The 14,531-nt window shown below is 54.7% G+C and overlaps 1 protein-coding gene and 1 pseudogene across 2 annotated transcripts in view; both read left to right on the plus strand.

Annotated features, from left to right (window-relative positions):
* LOC143695956 (uncharacterized) overlaps window positions 1-14,531 on the plus strand; it is a 758,734-nt pseudogene that overhangs the window by 250,608 nt on the left and 493,595 nt on the right. The window lies entirely within an intron of this gene.
* LOC143695901 (serine/threonine-protein kinase PAK 3-like) lies at window positions 4,733-14,361 on the plus strand. The gene is made up of 11 exons (XM_077191102.1): window positions 4,733-4,741; window positions 7,383-7,420; window positions 7,824-8,005; window positions 8,703-8,766; window positions 9,597-9,645; window positions 10,688-10,797; window positions 11,555-11,672; window positions 12,066-12,165; window positions 12,584-12,780; window positions 13,688-13,825; window positions 14,272-14,361. The coding sequence occupies exons 1-11, from the start codon at window positions 4,733-4,735 to the stop codon at window positions 14,359-14,361; spliced, it is 1,095 nt and encodes a 364-aa protein (XP_077047217.1).

Consider the following 14,531-nt stretch of genomic DNA (forward strand, 5'->3'; position numbering starts at 1 on the left):
CAGCCCTCTCCAAATTCTTTCTCAAAACACAGGAGAAAGGCTATAGAAGGTAAAAAAGTGAAAGAGTTAGATGAAGGGATTGCTCTATTTCCGTTAAGAGAGGTTCCCATGGCAGGGATGCGCTGCCCTGCCCCGCGGGAGCCACCAGCGCCCCTGCCGGCCGTGCCCGGAACTGCACCCAACAGGAAAGCGCCGCAGCCGAAAGGCCGGGACTGGCTCCGGGCTCTGTTTGTTGTCACTGCCGGAGCTGTGGTTGTTTGTTTGCTTTATTATGCACACTAGTAAAGAACTGGTATTCCTATTCCCATAGCTTTGCCTGAGAGACCCTTGATTTCACTATTGTAAAAATTAAGAGGGAGGGGGTTTGCATTCTCCATTCCTAGAGAGGCTTTTTCTGCCTTCCCAAGCAGACACCTGTCTTGTAAAGCAAGACAAGCACCCATAGGCACTGAGGGGGGCTGCAGGAGGGGCAGAAGAAGGCCCTGCAGCACTTGGGCACAAAGGCCCAGCAGGTGAATGCAAGAAGGGAGCAGCAAAAGGCCAAGCTGAAGGCAAAGGCCAGGGCAGAGTTCCTACAGCCCCTGAGGGATCAACCCCAGGGCCCAAGGGGGCCCCAGCACCCAGGGCACGGGCTCGGCCACAAGCACCCGGCAGAGGCATTGCCCTCCTCGGCAGGGGACAGCCCACCCAAACAGCCCCTGGCAAGGAATCAGGGCTCCAGCTGCAGGGCACAAGGACACTGCAAGCACAGACAGCAGCACCCGCAGGACGAGCAAGTCCACCCCGTGATGGACATGGATTGGCAGGGCTGTCACAGCTCCCATCACACCAGGGACCCTCCACACTGGAGCCCTTGAGAACATTCAGGTCGGTCTGCATTGAGAGGAGGCATTTTCAGATGGACACAGGGGCCTCTCAATCCACTCTGAATCTTAGACCTAAGGGAGGGAAAAAAGGCCAAAATGTCTTTGATTATTCATGGCATAAGTGGGAAAGCTGTATGGTTTTATTCAACCACTATTAGTAGATCTGGGAGATGGATTTGAAATGCATGAAGTTTTATTTGCTCCTAATTGCTATCATGATTTACTGGGAAGGGATTTGATCGCTAAATTTGGAACACAAATTAATATTATAAAAGGTGATACAGAGGCCAGTTCTGTTGTACCTCTGTGTCAAATGTCTGGCCAGGCCTATGCTGAAGTGAACCCTGAAGTGTGGGCAGCCCCAGGGAAATAGGGAAAATTAGATATGGAGCCTCTCCAAAGTACTCTGAAGCAACCAGGACAAGTGGTGTCTAAAAGCAACAGCCTGTTCCAGGGGAGGGAAGGAAGGGGAATCAGACAAAGCGCAGGTCACCGCCCCATGCTCAGCTCAACCCAAGGAGCTGTGGGTGCTTGTAAGAGCCTGGCACTGAAATGCCCTGAGCAGGAAAGCTTCAATATCTTCTGCTGACGCCATGGCACCTAACAGGGCGGCAAAAGCAATTCTGACTGCTTCAGCAAGCACTGGATCAGAGATCAAGGTAGATTCTCCCACAGGAAGCTGGGCTGGCACAGAGCCTGCCCTGGCACTTTGCTGTTGCCAACACCCAGCCAGGACATCGGCTCCTGCCTAAGGAGTGCAAAGCAGCACCACTGGTGGCCAAGGGGCCCATGCCAAGTGTCCCTGAGGCCAGAAACAGCCGCCAGCACAGCTGAACACGGGGGGACCCCTCAGCCTGGCCTCAGGGGCTCTGAAGCCCCGGAGATTTGCACTTCCCGCCTGCAGCAGGACCATGGCAGCCGCCCCTGAGCCTGCCCTGAAGGCAACGCAGCAGCAGCCAGGGCTCCACAGCGGGCCAAGCCCCTGGGCCTGCCCACAGATCCTCTGCTCAAACCCTCGGAAATCCTGGCCACCCTCCTCTGGCACCTCCAGCCACTGCGGCCAAGCCTCGCTGCCGCTGCTGCAGCTTCAGCGCTGGCTGGGCCTGCACTGCCACAGCTGCTGGGGAGCACCACGGCACAATTCCACTCTGGGGCTCACTCACACCCACACTCTGGGCTGCCTAGAATAAGATTACACCATGAGAATGTTTTTTCTAAATAATCCTACTTTCATATTGTCAGTTAGGTTTGGGGGTGAGAATCAGTTTTTATTCTCGGCAGAAGAAGTAGAAAATATCTTTATTGCTTTGGATTCTTTTTCAGTGTGTGTTTGCCTGGCTGGTGGAGATGGCAAAATTTTGGTCCGCGTTTTCTGGTGTTTACCTCCAGGCTGCGTTTAGAAGAGCTTTAAAGGTGACCCTTTAACTCACAAACCGTTAAGCGAACACTCTTCAAAAAAACCCCCAAAAATTAAAAATACCCCAAACCCTGGCTTTTGGGGTGGGGCGCATATGAGTCATGCTCTGGAAGAGAAGCTTCATTCCAGGCAGCCTGCAGAGGAGCTTTAGAAATGCAAATGAACACTGCTGGGCAAAGCCTGGACAATGGACCTGGGTCTCTTGCCTGGGGCAGGAATTGGGCTGATTCCCTCTGCCCCTCACCCCAAGCTCTGCCTGCTTGCACTGATGGAATTTGCACAGCTCAAGGCAGAGCCCAGGGTGAGGATATCTGACCCTGCAACAGAAACGGGCGAAGCTGCAAAGGGAAACAGCAAATGAAGAATGTTGGGAAAACTTCACTATAAATAAATGGGGGGGAATCATCCCTCTGCCCACTCCAACATGTGCTGTCGCTGTCAGTGTTATATAGGGTGTATTAGAGCACTGAAATGTTCTTGCTACCACAAGTTCAGGGAAATCAGTTGGGAATCCAAGTATTTGATGATTTAAGTAGAGAAAAGCATCAATTGATGCAGTCCTTGCTGGAGAGCGCGGCCAAAAATGGAGAAAAGATGAACGGCCAGCAGAACAAATCCTATAACACCATGGACCAGCCCCTGGGAACCCAAACCAATTCATGTCAGGAGCCACAGAGCCTATTTCTCATTTCAATGGCATCATTAGATTACAAGCTGCCCTGGGAATAACCAACCAGACAGCTCCAGCTCCTGACCTTCCTGCTGAGCAATCCCTGAAATGAGGAACATTTCAGTGGATTGGTCAGCCGTCCGCGACTGACGGCACCGTCGCCCAATCGCAGCCAGGGGCGGGCTCTGCACACGGCACAGCCTCGCCCCGCGCTCTCAGGGCCCCCCGGGCTGCGTGAGGGCAGAGCCGGAGATGAGGAACAGCCCTGGAACGGGCCCGGGCCCGAGGGGATTGAGCTGGAAACACAAACAAACTTCTACGCACCTCCCTCCACGGCTTTCCCGAAGCACTGCGGCTTCTCTGGCTCCGGTCACCGAGAAGCCCCGGAGACTCACTACTGCTACCTCTAATTAGGAGCATCAAGGAATGGCTTTGATTTCCCCCAAAAAGGGAAAATTGCCCCAACCGTGTGGATGAGTGGGCGAGGGGAGAGATTTCTGACAGAAAACTCCAAAAACTCAGAGCAGGATAATGAGAAGTGAGTGAAGACCCTTAAATCCAGCCTTCCCCCACGCCTCCCTCCTTCCAGCTGCACCTCCTACCCCGGCGGTGCCGGAGACAGGGAATGGGGCCGTGCTCACTTCATGCCCCGGGGCTTCTCCCTCTGCTCAGGGACAGGAGTCGTTCCCCTGCTGCACCCTGGGCTGTCTCCCACCGGAGACTTCTCCAGGAACTTCTCCAAGCTGAGTCCATCCTATGGGGCACAGCCCCCCTCCAAGTGCTGCAGCGTGGGTCACTGTGCCCCGGGGTCAGTCCTGCCAGGACAGGCTGCTCCAGCGGGGCCCCTCTGGCCACGGGGTCACAGCCTCCTCTCAGGCATCCCCGTGCTCCAGCGTGGCTGCTCCGGGACCTGCAGGGGGATCTCTGCATCCCCATGGATCTGCAGGGGGACCTCTGCATCCCCATGGATCTGCAGGGGGATCTCTGCATCCCCATGGATCTCTGCATGGAGCACCACCGTCTTTGGAGGCACCAGGAATAGGCTGAGCTCTGCCTGAAGCTCTTCTCACATTCCCCACACCCTTCCCGGCACAGGGAGGCTTTTACCTCCTCACAGCTCCCCAGGCTGGGTTGGCAGCCCCTCCTCATGTGGGATCTCTGGGGCTTTTCCTCCCCATTGGATTCCTGCGCCGTGGAGCTGTTCCAAATGGCCTCTTCCACGAGGTTCTGTGGCAGGGATTTGTTCTCCCTGGTCTCTGTCCGCAGCTCAGTGCGTGAGGGAGGAAGGACAAGGAGAGGAAGAGACAGGGAGAAGGGAAAAGGAAAAGGCAGGAGGAGAGGAAGGAGATGGGAAAGGAACATAGATGGATGTAGGACAGAATGAGGAGAAGAAGGAGCGTGGACAAGGAGAAGATGGGATTTGCCTCCATGCCAGAGGGAAGGGGAAGGAGATCCCCCCAGTCCATCCCTGGCAGGATGGCGTTGGCAGTGAGGCTGTCCTGCAGCGATGCTGGGCTGGGAGATGGAGCAGCAGGGGGGGGAAAGGGGCAGTGATTCCTCCTGCCCTGCCTGGCTGTCCCAGTCTGGAGCATCCTGGCGCTGCCGAGGCCCTTGGAGCGTCCGGCACTCAGGAGCCCGGAGCTCACGGCTGCTTTATAAAGCTGACAAAGTCGGCAGGATGAGTCTGTGTATGCTCTGCAGCAAACTGGGTTTATTGGTACAGGAACAGGGGACAGGTAAGGTTCATCTACAACCAGCAAATGTTCATGCACTTCGACAATGACGTGGGTCAGTACAAGGACCGGGAGAGATCCCTCAGCAAATCCAGCACGGGCACAACAGACCCGGCCTGGGCACAGGGAGGGAATTTATTACCAACCAAATCACAGCAGCACAAGGAGAAGGGAAAGAAATCTCTCCAGCACCTTCCCCCCACCCAACGGGGATCACCCAGAACAGGGGTCACCAGGGCTCTGCCCAACGGGGGTCACTGGGGATCATCCAGCACAGATCCTCCCATGGGGGATGGAGCTGGAGCAGCGCACGAAGCTCTTCCCACACTCGGGACACTCACAGGGCCTCTCCCTGGTGTGCAAGTGCTGGTGAGTGACGATCTCTGAATCCCATTTGAAGCTCTTCTGACATTCCAAGCACTCCTAGGGCCATTCCCCAGTGTGGATCTTGTGGTGCTTGCTCAGGTCGGAGGTCCCACTGAAGCTCTTCCCACATTCCCCACACTCCCAGGGCCTCTCCCCAGGGTGGATGTTCAGGTGCTCCATCAGGGTGGAGCTGTAGCTGAAACCCTTCCCACATTCCAAGCATTTGTGGGGCTTCTCCCTGCCATGAGGCTTCTCCACCAGCTCTGAGCTCTGCCTGGATCTCAGGCCGCCTTCCTGGCTCAGGGGGGCTCTTTCCTCCCTGCAGCTCCCTGGGCTGGGTTTGCAGCCCCTCCTCGTGCGGAATGTCTGGGCCTTTTCCTCTTCCTCCATCTGGCCACAGCTTGGGAATGACAGACCCTGGTTTGGGGGAAACCAAGGTGGGAGCGCCTTGGAGTAGAGGCTCCTCCTGGCCAGGTCCATCTCTAGAAGTCAGCAGGAGTCTTGTGTCCATGAAAATCCCCACAATGTCAAGATTCAGCCCCAAAAAGCTCTCCCAGCAGTTCCCTATTGCTGATCTCTCCACTTTTGGGGTTCCAGAGGTTTCCTTTCCTTAGGATCGTGGGGGTCCAATGGTTCCAGGGCTTCTCCATTCTCTGGCGTCCTGCTCAGGGATGATCCAGGGCCTTTTGGGGGTCCATGGGGGCCCTTCTCCCCTGATGCTCTACTTTGAGATCCCAGGGGTCCCAGGGGTCCCTCCTCTCCAGGCTCCCCCCCTTTCCAGTCTGCCGGGGTCCCCCAGCTCTGGGATCGCCCCTCTCTGCTCTCCCCACTCTGGGGGTCCCAGGGGTTCCCCTCCTCTGCTCTCCCGGCTGTCCCCAGGACCAATGTCCTCCCCTGCCCATACTGGGCAATGGCCACGTGGGCCCCCAAAGATCCCCCCAAGGGGCTCAGCTTTGGGCTCCTGCAAGATCCAAACCTACACACACAGAGAAAACAAAACCTCCCAGAGACACCAGATGATATTTGGGGTCAATTCCACAATCTGCGAGCTCCAAACACACCCCAATAAAAAACCCTCTCAGGGACCCCCCGACAGATTTGGGACGACCTCCCCCTCCCCGCTCACCTGCAAGACGAGGTGGGGGCGATGGTCCCGTGGCTGCGGCCACAGGGGGCACTGGAACCTCCTGTTCCTCCTGTTCCTGCTCCTGCTCCTCCTCTTCCTGCTCCTCCTTTTCCTCTCTCCCTCCTCCTCCTCCTTCTTCCTAATCCCACCTCCTCCCCAGTTCCTGCCTTCTGTGTATTTAGAGTGGAGGACCTTGCTTGTTTTTAGAACTAGAACAAAGATCCCAGATGGAGCAAGGCTTGCTGCTTTTAGTCAGAACTATCAGTGACTAAAGGTCACGTTTCCTTTGCTTTGGTCCTGTCCTTGTTCTCCTCAGTGTTCAGGCTGGGCTATGGGGTGTCCTTGTTTGCTGCATTTTCCGAGTTCCTCTTGCATCCTTTGGCCCATGGGCTGTGCCCTGGGAGGGTTCTTTGTGCTCCTTTGTGACACAGGAGAACCTTCCAGGCGGTTTCTGCGTGAGCTGCTGCTGGGATGTCACAGGAACAGCGCCACGTCCCCGTGGTGTTCCCGTTGCTGTGGGACACGGAGGCCTCAGTGCCCAGAGTGGCTCTGGACTCGCTGCCGGAGGATCCTCCTGCCCGAGGCATTCTCAGCAGCCAGCCCAGCCCTGTCCTTCTGTGCTTGCAGGGCTACAGGCTGCAGGCGTGTGCAGCACAGCCAAAATGATCCAGCACATGGCTGCTGCAGTTTGCACTCTGTACTCTGTGGCTTATTCAGGGTATTTTTTAACCCACTTGGCACGTAAGTTGAGGTTTTCCCTCGGTGCAGCAGCTGTGCCTTTGGGCTTGCTGTGTGCTTTCTGTTCTTCCTCTGGAGCTGAGTTGACTTTGGAACCAAATGGCCATGAAGACACCATTGCTTTGGGAGAGCTCCTGCCAGCAGCTGCAGCTGAAAAAGGGGGTGTCTGCAGCCAGTGGGGCGTGCACAGCACCTGCAATGAGCCCTGGGGGGTTCTGTTCCCTCAAGCAGGGAGTCTGTGCCAGCAGAGCCTGGAACTGCCTCCGTTTGCTGCTCCAGCCAAGAACTGACCCAGCCCAGTATTTTGTGCTTGTTCTCTTGCTTGCTGTGGGAAGGGACTGTGGCTCCTGGATGGATGCAGTGAAAGCAAAATGCTCTCTTGGGGTTGCCTTGCTCCGTGGCATTTCCCAGCACTGGCAGTTTTTCTCCTAACAGCATCTGGTTCATGTTCCCTCTCCCATTGCAGGGCACCTCATGTCTGCATTCCGAGCAGCTCCTCCTTCGGTGAGTGGGAAAGGAACCTTTAGTGTTTGGAATTGTGCAGCAAGTTGTGAGCTCGGCATGTGGCAGTCGAGGGCCAGCCTGGGAGGCTGAAGGAAAGGTCCTGTCAGTGTCTTTGCAGCAGCAGCAGCAGCAAAGGAATTCCCATCAGTTTTCTCCTTTTCTGCTGAAGAGTTTTTGAAGAGCTGCAGGTCTGGTTTTGCAGGCAGAGGATTGCTTGCTGGCTTTAGCCATGGTGGAATATGGAATTCCCAACAATAAGTGGCAATGTTGACTGTAGCCCATTGTTAGTTGGAACAGCTCCAAACCAAATTTCTGTGTAGTGCAGCTGGATGTGCAGTTGAGGATAAATAAGGTGATAACTGAGATAGAACTTCCTGTCCCTCACGCTGCCATCTGTCCACAGGGCACAGAAGCAGCACCAGCACCTCCTGGGGCTCCCTCTGCTTCCAAAGAGGAGGCCCAAGAGGAGGAAGACAGCAGTGAGCTTCCCGCTGCTCTGGGGGACGATGGTGAACTTCCCTCAGTGCCGGGAGATGACAGTGAACTTCCCGCTGCTCTGGGAGACGAGGGCGAACATCCCGCGGGGTGGGAATGCAACGGCGAGGCTCCCGCGGGGTGGGACAAGGACAGGGGACATCTCCCGGCCTGGGACGAGGACGGTGGATGTCCCCTGGTGTGGGACCAGAGTGGCCAAGCTCCCACGGAGTGGGATGAGGACAATGGACATCTCCCAGTGTGGGATGAGGATGGAGGACATCCTGTGGCTTGGGAAGAGGAGAGTGAACATCTCCCAGCATGGGAAGTGGACAGCGAACATCCCCTGGCTTGGAAAGAGGATGGCGAACCTCCAGCATTTTGGGAAGAGGATGGAGAAGCTGCAGCATTTTGGGAAGAGGATGGAGAAGCTGCAGCATTTTGGGAAGAGGATGGAGAAGCTCCCTCTGCTTGGGAAGAGGACAATGAACCTCTCTCCGCTGTGGGATCCTGGGCTGAACATTCTGACAGCAGCACAGCCGGGCAGCCAGAGGGGAGAGGGGAGTGGTGCCTGATGCAGCTGAGTACGTCTGCTCTGTTCCTGGGTGCCCGAGCAGGTGTTGTGTGTGTGTCTGGGCATCAGCTGCACCCAGTGTTGCTCTGCAGCTGAATGTCACCGAGCCATTTATTGTCCTTCCCCAGCTGACACCAAGGGGCTCACGGCCCCAGGGAGTGGGGCTGGTTGTGGCTCTGCTGCAAGGGGGGGTCTCACTCTGGGAGGGAACGTCTTCCACGTGGTTTCTTTCAGGGAACACCGTGAGCGAGGAGGAGCCTGCCGAGAAATACCTGGAAGTGGAGCAGATTGGCCATGGGTAAGTGCACGACAGCTGCTGCTGCACAAGCAGGGCCGGGTGTTGTGCTGGTGCAGGATCAAGTGAGAAGTCAGGAGAGCTCCAAGCACCTTCAGACACTGGGCTACCATCCTGCTGTCTCTCAGTCCTGATCAGAATTGATAATTGTGGTCAGAAGGTGCCGTCAAAGGCCCCTGAGGCTGGCAGTGTCCTGCCTGCAGCAAGGAGCAGGACCTGGAAGATCTTCTGTCCCTGGAACTGGATTGCCTAAAAGAGCAACTCACCATGTGGTGACTGTCAGAAAACAGTTCTCAAGAAGATTTCTTTCAAATATTTTCCTTCAAAAAAGATCCACTGGTCAGGGTTATCAACCTAATGGTTTAGAAACAGAAACCAGAGATGAACTAATAAGTGCTCTATTCTAGCACAGGTAGCAGACCCCATCCATTCAGTAACAGACACAGAGCTGATGCACTCTGGGGGAAAAAGCATCACCTGCCTGATGGCAGGGCCCTTGTAGAACCTGCAGATCTTAGGCAGGAAATGGAAAAGGATGAAATGCATTCTTTTCCAGTTCTTTAGACACCCATCTCTCACCTCAGGTTTTGAACTAAAGCAATTCAGGGTGGACATTGGGATTCGCTCCAGCCCAATTCCTTCATGTTGGGTCTCAGTTTTCTCCTGCACACCTTGCATGGCAGAGGGCTGGTGGCTGCTGTGCTGTTGTTGGAAGGGTCGATGCACCCAGGTGTTTGTGAACGCTGCAGGCAGCAGAGATCTCCTGTCTGGGCTGGCTTTCCCTGCCAGGGCCTAAAGCGCTGCTTCTTTCTTCTCTGCTGTTTTGTCTCCAGGGCTTTTGGAACCGTTTATAAAGGACTCGACAGGGCCACTGGAGGAGAGGTCAGTGCCAACACGCCCAGCACGCCTGGCAGCTCTCCAGGGCTTTCCCCTCTGCTGGGAGCTGTGGCTGCAGCTTTGGGGGCCAGCAGAGCTTTCCTGCCTGGGCTGCTCCTCTGAAGGCAGAGCAGTGTCAGCCTGCAGAGCACAGCTGGGACAGACTTGGTCCTTCTGAAGCGCCAAAGGAATGCAAGGAGGGCAGCGGTGTCTGTCAGAGCAGGACATGCTGGCTTGGCCTTCATATCTAAAAGTGTGAATGCATCAGCTGCTGGAGACTGAGGCCCAATTTATCTTCATCCCAACCTCAGACAGGAACATTATTTAGCTATTCTTAGCTAAAGTATAACATTATTATTATTTCCATCCTGCCTTTCATCTTCAAAGGATACCTCAAGGCCTAATTATGGAGAGATCCTGCTTGGGCTCAGTTTGGGGTTTTAGTCCTACTTCAGCTGTTCACAGAGAGAGAGGGAGAGAAATGAGGAGATGGATATCCAGAGCAAAGCTCTCTCCTAAACCCTGAAGTTGTGTTTGGTCTGGTGTCAGTGACAGCCTGTGACAGGGATCACCTGAGCAATGGGTGTGCGTGTCTGCTTTGTTCTGCAATCCCAAACAGAGCAGTTGCATCTGAAATCATGACCAAATCCCATAGAATTGCTAAGGGGTTCCTGGCTGTTTTGCTCTGTTTTCACAGAACCAGAATTACCTCCTGCTTGCAAAATGGGTTTGAATAATAATAGTAGGAGTGTTGAGGCCATTTGAGAAGACTGTAGGTGTAGAGAATGTTGTTAGAGCTTTGAGGCTGACAGCTGAGGGACCATTTCTGCAGAGCTTGCAAGGCCAAATGTCTCTGGCCATGTGTCCTGTAAGCAGCCCCCAGCTGGCAGAGCAATGGGCTGTGGGAATGGCCCTTGCTGAGCTCTGGTGTCCCATCCCAAGGCAGTTTGGCACAGCCTGGCTCCGTCGCTCCACAAAGACTCGCTCCGTGTTTGCTGTGGCCTCCTGCCACAGACTCCTCCAGTTCAAGGCTGCAATGTCCCTTCAGGTGGCCATCAAGAAAATGAGTCTCAGAGGGCAGAACAGGGAACGAGCTGTGAATGAGATCCTGCTCCTGAAGGACAAGAAGAACCCCAACATTGTCAACTCTTTGGACAGGTGAGTGATTCAGCTCTGATCCCGAGCCCGGGCCCTGCGTTAACCTTTCCTGGCATCCGGAGTCTGTAGCCTGTTTTGAAAATGCCTGACCCAGCCACATCTTCCCAAACCAACAGCCTGGCAGTTCACTCCCTCCATGTGCTTTGGTTGCTTTGCTTTGGTTTTTCCTTCAAGTTGACCCCGTTTGCTGTGTCTCCCAGCAAGTGCTGATAAACCACAGCAGAAATTATTTCCCTTGGCTTCTTCTTCCCAGCCCTTTTCCATTGCTACAGATGCCAGGAAGATCGGGTTCTTGTTTCCAGAAATGCCTCATTTGCCCATTTTTCACTGGCCTTGCCTGTTTCTGAAGGGACTTTCTGAAAGGTTTCCTGACTGCTTTTGTCCCAAGTGCTGCACGGCCTCCTCCCCTGGATAACCCTGGCAGTTGTGATGCCTTGTTCTGGAGGGAATGGTGGAACTGATGAGTTCAGAAGCTGAACCAGCTGGGGCCAAGGGTTGTGGTTCCACATTGATCTGGGCTGTTGCTAAACTGCATTTTTCACCTGCTTGCCATCTAAGGCCTCTCCTTTCTCGCAGGTGTCTCCTTCCCCTTTAGACTGTGCAGATTCCAAGGGCTGTGCAGCCTGGCAGGAATGTCTCTCCATCTGATTCTGTCCTCACTGACAAGTGACCTGGAAACAAAACTCCCCTCCAGGCTTTTCCATGGGGGAATTGAGCTCTGCACTTTCATCTCCATGCCATTGCTTTCCTCTTCCAGCTTCCTTGTGGATGGAGATCTCTGGCTGGTGATGGAATACATGGATGGAGGAACTTTGCAGGACGTTGTCAGACAGACACGCATGGCTGAAGGAGAGATGGCAGCTGTCAGTCGGGAGGTGAGGGATCCTGCTTGTCACTCCCATGGCCTGGACACGATGGTCCTTCCAAACAGGGTGTGAGAACAGGAGTGGCTCCATGCTCAGGGCTTTGTTTCTGTGTTGTTTTCATGAGCTGGAGAAGAAAGAGCCTCTGCAGTGAACGGCCTGCCAGCATCACTGCACTTCTACTCTGTTCTTGTTCTCTCTCCTGCTGTTGTGGTACTCTCTTTCTGGTTTGGATTTGATTTGCTGTTCTCAGCTTTGCCTTGAACCGTTTGCCTGGAGCTTGTGTGCACTGCACTCCTGGCCTGTCACAGCAAAGCTGCTGCTGGCAGAATTCTGAGCTGTCCTTTCTGGTGTGATATATTCCAGCCATTGGTTTTTGCCCTTGTGTTTCTTGTTCTCTCTCAGTGTCTGCAGGGCCTGGATTTCCTCCATTCCAACCGGGTGATCCACAGGGATCTGAAGAGCTCCAACATCCTCCTGGGCATGGACGGCTCTGTCAGGCTGGGTGGGTGTTCCTGGCCAGGCACGGCGCTCCCAGGCTGCGGGGCTGGGGCTGCTTCCCAGGGAGGGCCAGAGCCCCACAAGGGCTGCTGGGGGCACTGCCCGGCCCCTGCTGCCAGCTGAGAGCGGCTGCCCCTGCAGAGAGCTCAGGAGAGGAGCAGGGGGCCAGCAGTGCCTTTGCTCTGGCCATGGCCCTTCCAGAGGGGCAGCAGTGGGAATCTAAAGCTCCAAGGGAATCAGTAAAAGCCACTGCAGGAAAGCTGAGGGTTTCTTGAAGGGCCCAGTTCCATCTTTCCTTGGCTACAGCCCTGAGGGCTTTTCCAGGTGACTTCACTACTACACTCTCAGACTGAGTGTGGGGAATCTTTGTGCTTGGTTTCCTCATTGCAGCTGCCTTTGACAGGGTTTATTTCTGTCCTCAGCTGATTTTGGCCTCTGCGCTCAGCTCAGCCCTGAGCAGGACCAGCGCAGCTCCATGGTGGGCACTGCTCACTGGATGGCCCCAGAAGTTGTGACCAGATCTCCTTATGGCCCCAAGGTGGACATCTGGTCCTTCGGCATTGTGACCATCGAGATGGTGGAAGGAGAACCTCCTTACTTCAGGGAAACGGCGGCCATGGTAAGAGGCAAATTCTCCAGTGGCTGCAGAGGCTGCGAGCACAGGGGGACCCTGCACTGGGAGCAGCAGCTGGAGGTTTCTGCACATGGGAAGGGAATTCCCAGAGGACTTGTGCCTCCACACAGACGAATGTTCTGCAGTCTCCAGCAACAATTTGCTTTGGGCTTTTCGTTGTTGCAGCTCTTCTAGCTGAGAGGATGACCTGGAAATATGAAGCAAGTGCATCAGCTCTAATGTTATCTTGCAAGAAAACCCCACACCATCCGCAAATCCCAGCCCCAAACCCAACAAGATTTCTGCAGGAGTTTCTAAAAGAGGTTTTGCAAGATGATCTCCCCTGATTCTTCTCACTGGGAAACTTGTTGAAAACATGAAGATGATGGTTTAGCATCCCCATAGTCTAACATATTTCTTTCCTAGTCCAAGCTACTTTTTCTGTGTCACCAAGCCTGAGCTTTCAGCATCACAAACCTCCTGTTTCTTGCCTGGCAGTTTCTGGGATGGGGCATCAGGAATGCATTTACTTGAGTGTCAGTGGCACTGCAGAGATGCACTTGATGGAAGAATCCTCTGAAATAACACAGGCAGACCACAGTGACTCTGGAAAATGGCCTATAAAGCTGGTGTCCATATTTGGAGAAGCAAAATGGGCTATTTCTGATGGAGGTTCCTACTAACAAAGCCAGCCAATGAAACTGGCTCTCAAGGCGAGATCATTTGGATGTTGCAGTGGCTGTGGCAGCCCCAGGGTTTGGGTTTTTTGCTTGGCATAGCAAAATGAGCTCTGAGCAGCATCTCTGGCAGGGAGGAAAGTGGCCCTGGAGCTGGGGCTGAGGCCCCGGGGTGGATGTGAGCCCGTGTGGGTGTGAAGGAAGCTGGCAGAGCGCTGAGTTTGCTTTCCCTGCAGGCTCGCGCTCTGATCCGGCAGAACGGGACCCCGCAGCTGCAGGAGCCCCGGCGCCTGTCGGCTCTGCTGCGGGACTTCCTCGAGTGCAGCCTGGAGCCGGACGAGGAGCGGCGCTGGGCTGCCCAGGAGCTGCTGCAGGTGAGAGCCAAGGGCTGCAGGGGAAGCAGCAGCGCCAGGGAGGGGTTTTCTTGTGGGGCCCCCTCCGATAGTCTCCAGTCTCGCTGCGTTCCACGCGCAGAGCGAGCAGAATCCTCGCCCGCTGTGGCCTGGCAGGCTCCTTTCGAGCTCATCTGGACCTGGTGCCCCACAGCGAGCAGGGACATCTTCAAGCAGCTCAGGGGCCTCAGAGCCCTGCCTGACCTGAGCTTGGATGTTTCCAGGCAGGAGGCACCTCCCACATCTCTGGGCACCCCCTGTCAGTGTTTCCCCACTCTCCCGGTTAAAAAATTCTTCCTTAGATCTAATCTGAGCCTGCTTCCCTCGATTTTCAAACCATTTCCCTTTGTCCTGTTGCAACAGAGCCTGTGAGGAACTTGACTCTGGAAAGTAACAGTTCATTTCTTTCCTTTTTATCCTTTGGGCAGCACCCATTTTTATCATCAGCCAAGCCTCTCTCCAGCCTGACCCCTCTGATCACTGCAGCAAAGAACCTGAGGGAGCAGCAGAGCAGATGAAGCACTTGAGGACAGCTTCTTCTTACAGTAGTTAGGACAATTAGTTAGTCATGGTAGTTAGCACTGGTAGTTAGTTAGGGTAGTTAGCATTGCTAGTTAGTTATGGTAGTTAGAGCAGCCTGTTTGTTATGAAAGTTTTATGAATAAAAACTCTCTTAAACCTCAACTCC

The sequence above is a fragment of the Agelaius phoeniceus genome, chromosome 27, assembly GCF_051311805.1.
Source record: "Agelaius phoeniceus isolate bAgePho1 chromosome 27, bAgePho1.hap1, whole genome shotgun sequence".
In the NCBI taxonomy this organism is placed as follows: Eukaryota; Metazoa; Chordata; class Aves; order Passeriformes; family Icteridae; genus Agelaius; species Agelaius phoeniceus.